Source organism: Pithys albifrons, chromosome 1, assembly GCF_047495875.1.
Source record: "Pithys albifrons albifrons isolate INPA30051 chromosome 1, PitAlb_v1, whole genome shotgun sequence".
Lineage (NCBI taxonomy): Eukaryota > Metazoa > Chordata > Aves > Passeriformes > Thamnophilidae > Pithys > Pithys albifrons.
In genome coordinates this window covers 87,246,447-87,253,686 of record NC_092458.1, presented here as the reverse complement: position 1 = coordinate 87,253,686, position 7,240 = coordinate 87,246,447, and the positions used below count along the sequence as shown (strand labels likewise).

At 49.1% G+C, this 7,240-nt stretch overlaps 1 protein-coding gene across 2 annotated transcripts; it reads left to right on the top strand.

The window, feature by feature from the left end:
- The first annotated feature begins 1,056 nt into the window (after positions 1 to 1,056).
- Positions 1,057 to 6,946, top strand: LAG3 (lymphocyte activating 3). 2 transcript variants are annotated; one of them, XM_071571983.1, is made up of 8 exons: positions 1,057 to 1,283; positions 1,489 to 1,657; positions 1,819 to 2,045; positions 2,319 to 2,576; positions 2,756 to 3,049; positions 3,394 to 3,684; positions 3,939 to 4,054; positions 6,378 to 6,946. In XM_071571983.1, exons 1-8 carry the CDS (start codon positions 1,229 to 1,231, stop codon positions 6,483 to 6,485), a joined length of 1,518 nt encoding a protein of 505 aa, XP_071428084.1. In that variant the 5' UTR covers positions 1,057 to 1,228; the 3' UTR covers positions 6,486 to 6,946. The 2 variants fall into 2 exon arrangements, with proteins under 2 accessions (XP_071428084.1, XP_071428075.1); XM_071571974.1 differs by having other exon boundaries at positions 1,486 to 1,657.
- The last annotated feature ends 294 nt before the right edge of the window (positions 6,947 to 7,240 follow it).

Below are 7,240 nucleotides of genomic sequence, written 5' to 3'. Positions count from 1 at the left end.
ATCCTCTACCTTCACCACCTACCTGAGGAAAACTAGAGAGCAAGCAAGGATCCTTACACAGTCAAGAAGCGACCACTATGAGTCACCTCCCTTTTCCCAGCCCCACAAAAAGCCCCAACACCTGGGGCATGAGCCACTGAGGGGCTTGGGTGTCTGACACCTGTCATGAAGGGCTGATTAAGTCCGAAAGAGTCAGAGCCAGTGGGCTGCTGGAAAATGTGAACCACAACAGCAGGGATTCTCTGAGACAGAAGGGGGCCCAGGACAAGGCACATGGATGGAAATGTATTGCCCTATGCAAAAGTCAGCAGCTTAATGGGGGCTAGGATGAGCCCCCTCAGCACGTGAGCTCAAGTGTGTTTTCCCAGAGCTGCTGAAGGAGGAAGGTCCCTTCCTTACACCCCTCATGATGCCACAGCATGCAGGCTCTCTTTTTAGTGCTGGTTCCTTCTCTTGGATGCTCCTCTCTGTCTCCTTGGACTGCCTGAGCTTTGTCCTATATTGGCCCTAGACTCCAGATTCCAATCAGGTCACATGTGCCCTGGTTGGAGCTCACCATAGACCCTTTCCTCATACTGCCTGTGAACTGACCAATGAGAAAAGGCCAAGAAATCAGCATATTTTGGGGATTAAAGGAGGAAAGGAAAAAAAAAACACAGGAGAAAAAAAAAGGAAAAAAACCCAACAAAAAGAAAGAACAGCAGAAAAAAAGAACAACATGTTCTTGAAAGCCCTGAAACAATTAGAGGGAAGCTGTAAGAGACGGAAAGATCAAACCAAAAAAGGTAAGAGATGAAAGAAAAACATGAAGGGTACTTGCTGGGAAGTGTCTTCTACACTTTTTCCACTGGCTATGTAGAAGCGAAACTTGTAAGAAAAACAACAGCGACCCAAAGAATTTCCACTAAAAGATGCTTAGAGCAGTGTCTCTGGTCCCTCCCTCCTCTGTCCTCACGTGCCTCAGGCTTATACTGGTTTCTTGGTCATGACGCATCTTCTTAGTGATATGAGGAAATTTGCTGCCCACCTGCAATATAAGGGCATTTAGGGAAATGCTTTGATCAGAGAGAGAGAGACAGCATGAGAACAAGCATGCCCCACTAACCCTTCTTTGCTCACCCATCCACCCTTTGCCCATGCTTCATTTTTGCTGATCTCTTCAAGCTTTGGACCTTGTCAAGCACAGACTCAAGCAGAAGCCAGCCCCTCGCCTCTTCTGGATGCCACCATGAGGCCAATGTCCCTGGTGCTGTTCCTCAGCTTTGCTCTGCTGGCTTTCAGTGGTAAGAGAGGCTGAACCTATTGGGGAGGGCAGAGCAGCTCATTTAACCAAGTCTGGGTGTTTACCTGGTCCCTGACAAGGCTGGAAGGGCGACTTTGTGCCCTTTCAATCCACAGAAGATGGCCAGATATTACCCTGTACTCTAACCTTCCTTGGCAAACATGGCATTCCCAATTTTTGCTCAACTCTTTATCTTGTTACAGCAGGTCACACCTTGCCAGGATTAGCGGAGTGGGAAAGCAGGGACCAGAAAGTGTGGGTCAGAGAGGGAAGTTCAGCCGTACTGCCCTGTCACTTGAGTCTCAGAAAGATGAGGAAGAGCTTGAAGCAGCTGCCTGACGTGACATCTGTGCAGTGGAAGAGGCATGGGGGAAGGTATGCCAGGGTCAAAACAAATATGAGTCCTTCAGGGGGACTGAGGAAGTTGGGAGACACTTTGAGTCCCTTTTCTCCTTCCTCATATTCCCTCCTGCCTGGCCCTTCCCTTGATCTCCTATTTGCCTCTGGCATGAGCTGCTCACTTGTCCCACTTCCAGTGTCCACCAGGAGCCACATGGGGTACTGGAGGTGGAGTTCCCAGGCCTGCAGAAGACAGCACAGCTCATGAAGCCCCGGGTGTCGCTCCAGGCCTCTGCCTTACGCAATGGCAATTTCTCCCTGCGGATTGACCCTGTCTGGACTGAGGACGCTGGGCTGTATGAGGCACGTGTGAAATACAACACGGAGGTCCACATCTGCCACGTGGAGCTGGGGGTAATTACAGGTAGGAGAGGATGGAAAACCTGGAGAATGTTGATTTTAGGACCAGGAAGGTTGTTAATGTGGGATGGGGTTGGGACTGCTGTGTTTGGCAGGGCAGGTTAGAGTATAGGCAGCATCCTCCTGAAAGCACACATCTTCCTGCTGTGTGCTCTCAGCTCTGGAGGGATGGCTGCCTATGGCACAAAGCTAGGACAGAGGGACACAAAGGGCTGGTTTGGTAGTTCCCCTGTGATCTAAGCTTTCCCTCCGCCCTGACACTTCCTCTTTTTTGCAGTAACCCTCAATCCACCCAGCCCTGTGATGGAAAATGAGCTGGTCTTGATGAACTGCAACTCCAGCCACCAGGCAAGCCTTGTGGAGACATGTTGGTTCCATAATGGGCACCTGGACTCCACCTCCAGGACCTTCTGCTTCTTGTCTGGGACTGTCTCCATCCTGCGGCCATCCATGAGTGATGCAGGGTCCTGGCGCTGCCAGCTTCGATACTCTGATAACAAGATCATTTCTGCCACATACAACCTGCAAATTCTAGGTGAGCTCAGCCTCTGTGTTGGTACTCCAGCATCCCTAAGTTGACCCCTTTGATATAACTGATGAACCCTGGAGGTTCCAGCTTCCCAGCTCCCACCTTGTCCTCACTTCCCGAGTCAGTTATCTCCCGTAGAGCTCTTTCCAGCCATCACCTCACATTGTACTCTTTCTCTGGCTCAGGTTTTGACGGCCCGACCAACCCTGTGGTCTATGCTGCAGCTGGCTCTGCAGCCCATCTACCATGCAACCTGAGCCACCTTCCCAGTTCCTTACAGATTAATGCAGTGACAGCCCACTGGAGCCACCTTGGAGGAGGACACTTGCAAGACTGGGGTGTGTCCCAGAATCTGAGCAGCAGAAGCTTCCCTCTGCATCTCCCCCTGGTAGGACCAGGTGATGCAGGGCACTATCGCTGTGCTGTCTCTGTGGGCCACAAGACAATCAGTAGGAATGTGACCTTGGCAGTGATTACAGGTGAGAGGAGAGAGAGGAAGGTGTATTACCCCTCTGAGGTCCCCCACTGCTTACAGATAAATCCCAGCATGTCAGTGCAGTGAGCATGGGTAGCTTCTGGTCATGGGTTCCCACCCTGGGGCAGGAAACAAGGTCTCTATTCTGGGCATTGCACTGCACTGGACTTTGCTGAAATCAGGAGTATTCCTGGGTGATTATTGATTATTCCTCTTAAAACTGAGGAAGACAGAGAAAATAAATTAGAGGAAGTAATAAAGAAGGGGTATAATAGAAAGAAGGATGGATGAGGAAGAGTTGTGGACCTGTCTAGTCTTTCCTGAGGGTACTTTTTTCTTTTGCTGCAGTGACTCCAAGCATCCAAGGACCAGTTTCGGAGGGGAGTCATTTGCTGCTCATCTGCAGCCTCACACATTCCCAGGGACATGAACGTTTCCAGTGGAAGCATCTTGGGTCAGTTCCCTCTGACAGCAAGCTGGCTGTGGCCACTCCCTGTAACCTGGAGGACCACAAGGCTCAGATGGGACCTACCTTGGAAATACCTAAAGTGTCACAAAAGGATATAGGCACATGGGAATGCAGTGTATATGGTCCAGAAGGCCAACTGGGAGCAGTGGAGTATGGGCTGCAGATGACAGGTACTGTCCCCATGGATCTGTAACCAACCTCTTCTCGCCCTACTCAGCTCCCTGGTGCCCTTTCCTCTCTCAGCCTCGCTCTATCCTTCTCCCCTTGGACCACTTGGATCTTAGCTCTCACCAGTCCCTCATGTTGCTCCTTTGAGTTCCCTGCACTCTTTCCCATTTTGCCTGTTTTTGTGCAGTCTCAGCCTTGCCCCAGAGCAAAATCGACCTTCCCTCCCTTCCTTCCTGACTGTGGTTCCTCCTTACAGGTGCCCAGGTCTCCAATCCTCTTGCTGTCTTCAGTGGGCAGGTCACTTTTGGGCTCATACTCACCCTCTTCCTCCTGCTTGCCGCCTGTGTTGTGGCTCTGGCCCTACTAAAAAGGGTAAGTGTCCATCATCCCATTTCTGTTATTTTTCCTGTACATCAACCCTTATTTGACCTTATTTGGCAGCTCTGGATAACCATGGCATTTGTCTGGGGGCAGGTCACACATCTCAGAGGACAGATGAAACTTCCTAATAGGCAGTCACAGCCCAGCCTTGAAAAGCTCATGTTTATTCTCCCAGAGATTGACATTTTGTAATAGAGAAGCATTAATTTTCAGGCTTTTGTAGATGTCCTCTCTCTTATTCCTCATCTGGATGCTTAATGTAATATGCCTACTGGTGCCCAGACACAGACCTCAGTGCAGTGCTAGCTCAGCCCTCACAACTTGGCTTCTGCTTCTGGCAACTACTGCCCTTCATTTGCTCAACTTGTTCCACTATCTTGTCCTCTGAAAACTCTACCTTACATTTATGATCCCAAAGACCAGGCCAGGACTAATCGTTCACAAGCATGTCCCCAGAAAAAAAAACAAGTCAGACCATTTTTCTGTAGTTTTCATACTGTTGCTCTGCAAATTAATTACATGGCAGATTCATCCTTCAAGGTTTCCTTTTGCTGACAACGGACACCTTTCGAGTGTAGCTGTGATGTAGTTGCCTTTTACTTATCTTTCTGGAAAGGGTCCACAGTGAAAATCCCCTTCTAGTGCAGAAGACTCTGTTGGATCAGAGCAATCTCAGGTTGGAAGTGCTTGCCCTGGCAAAAGAGCTATGAGCCTGGAAACTGCCTTAAGAAGAAGTTGAGGGATGTGTTAGCACTGATGAAAAATCATAGCAAGTCCCCGTGGCTGGAGACTGAAGACAGGCAGCATCGGAACAAACCAAGGTGGGATTTTTTAAAAAAAACACTGTGGGTAGCACTAGAGCAGCTCATAACAGATTCTGCGTCATCTGTCCTTAATCAGCACTGATGGTGAAGGATAATCTGAAGCAGAAATCTACAGTTTCTGTGTGACTCTCCAGACTGTGCAAGTCGAGGACAAGATGATCAGAGCCATCCTTTCTGGCCAAAAACCTTGGGGAGAAATCCCTTGGCACTGTAACTGTAAAGCCTCAGCTAGCCAGAAATTGGATACCTGGGTGTCCAGCTGTTAGTTAAACTCTCATGCAGCCAGGATATTTACCACCCCAAAACATTTGCATGTGCCCTCATGGCTGTGCATTGCTGAGTAAGCAAGGCTCCTGTGTTGCAGCGCAGGTCCTCCATCCACAGGTGGTCCTCAACCAGCTCTGGGTGTCCCTGCTTTATAAAGGGGGTTGGACCGAATCATCTCCAGGCATCCCTTCCAACACCAACATCCTGTGATTCTGTGACTTGTCCTTCTCTGCACAGACTCCCCACTGGGCTCATCCTCCACCAGAGTGCAGATGAGGTGCCTCAAGCAAAGATATCAGCTCTTCTCTGGTTCTCTTCCTCTCTCTGCTGGCCTCCTCTGAGATTACATGTGCTCTCCTTGCATTGGTTGGACACCGGATGCTCACCATGGTGTATCATGTGCACTTGATGGGCTGTTGCCCACACATTAGGAATTCCTATTCTAGTCCCCTGAGCCTATCAGCCTGTGATTGGTACTGTTGCATTTCATTCATTCTGTCATTCAGTTTAGTGCTCTGTTCTCCTAAAACATCTGTGTCTTCCGTGACATTTTCATCCTTTCTTCCAAATGAGGCTCCTCAACTTTATCAGCTATCTAACTCTTTAGCACTTTCACACTCCCTGTGCCAGTGACTGATCTTTGAAGACTTGTGCTTATCATTTCCCTACAGCCTGACAGAAACCTGCCAGCAAAATCCCAGTCCCTTCCTCTGAGCTGAGATTACACCTACCACGCCATTCTCTAACTAATCTCATCCTTTTCGTTGTACTTCTTGTCTGTGTTTCCCTATACTTTACTGCCCTGAGATCCACATCTTTTCCATTGTTTAGAAAGTCACTTGTAAAAGTGATTCTGTCTTTAATTGGTTCTTATCTCATTTTGCACAACCCTCATGCTTTTACTACTTCTTTCTGAAAAGATACTGTAAAATCTGGCATACCATCAAACCTGACCATTGCCCAGATCATTCTTTGCTCTCCCTTAAGCATGTCCTGTCTTTGTTATTCCTTATGCCCATGACACTACAGAGGATCACGTTGGGACAGCATTCCCCAGAAGAAACTGCATGTCTCTAAGAGTGGCTTCTTCCCTGGCTCTAGGAGGGAATGGGAGCCTTATGGTTGCAAAGCAGTGGGATCATGTCTTCAATGTCATGGAGAAGCCCAGTCTTGTGCCATTGTCTCCCTCCCATGCCCGATGTTGACTCTTTCTTCTCTTTCAGGCAAAGACTCCTGCTTTCCCAGCACTGGAAGGGATGTTTGCAGTTGCTGGGCCATGGATGTCAATGAAGGAAAACCAGAAAGAGAAGATCCAGCAAACTGAGTGCTGACAGGAGCAGGGGCACCGGGGCTAGTCTGCATGGGAAGATGAAACATTGTGTGCCTTGCTGCAAAGAGATGGGCACCATGCAGACCTGTCAGGAGGGCCTAGGCATGGCAGGAACAATGCAGGAGCATTGGGAGGTCTGTACCTGCAGAGGGGCTGGAAGCTGCCCACCAGGGTAAGGCGAGCCTCACAGCTGCAGGAACGTGGCTAGCAGCACAGACGCTTTGGAGCTATTGGGAGTATTTGAGCCAATAGCTATCACCTGCTTTGGTGCCACATCTTAGCCCACCCTTTGGCCCTCCTTCATGGCCGCTCTCACAGCCTTTCTCTGATGGAACACCAGGGTGCAGGAGATGGCTGGAATCCATCTTCTCTCCAGCCTGATGGTGTTTTCTCCCCCCTGCTTATTTTTTTCTCCCTCTGCCCACACTGCCCTGATCACTGCTCTGTTGCACATTCTGAGTATTTTAACTTATGGGAAACTCATTTTAGAACTTAAAATAAATCTTTATGACAAAAAGCTCTGCTAGTCCCTGCGTGTGCTTATGGAGGATTGTGCCTGTTTGACAGTGCTGGGTGTATCTCTGCCTGTGTGAAGCCATTTCTAAGGCCTTTGCTGCCTTCTCTTTCTCTTTCAGTTCTGTTTAACTGAAGTTGCCTGTTCATTTCTGACATCTTCACAGCGGGGAAGGGGAAATTAAATGCCACTAGAGAAGAAAGAATCACAGGTTCAGTCTCTCCTTTTTGCTGTGTTTCAGA

What these genes read in the sequence shown, in the direction of transcription:
- LAG3 (XM_071571974.1), top strand. Translation starts at nt 1,229, where the DNA reads ATGAGGCCAATGTCCCTGGTGCTGTTCCTCAGCTTTGCTCTGCTGGCT. An exon ending in GGAGCTGGGGGTAATTACAG is followed by an intron (nt 2,046 to 2,318) that starts GTAGGAGAGGAT and finishes TCTTTTTTGCAG; the next exon opens with TAACCCTCAATCCACCCAGC. An exon ending in CTCTGGCCCTACTAAAAAGG is followed by an intron (nt 4,055 to 6,377) that starts GTAAGTGTCCAT and finishes CTTCTCTTTCAG; the next exon opens with GCAAAGACTCCTGCTTTCCC.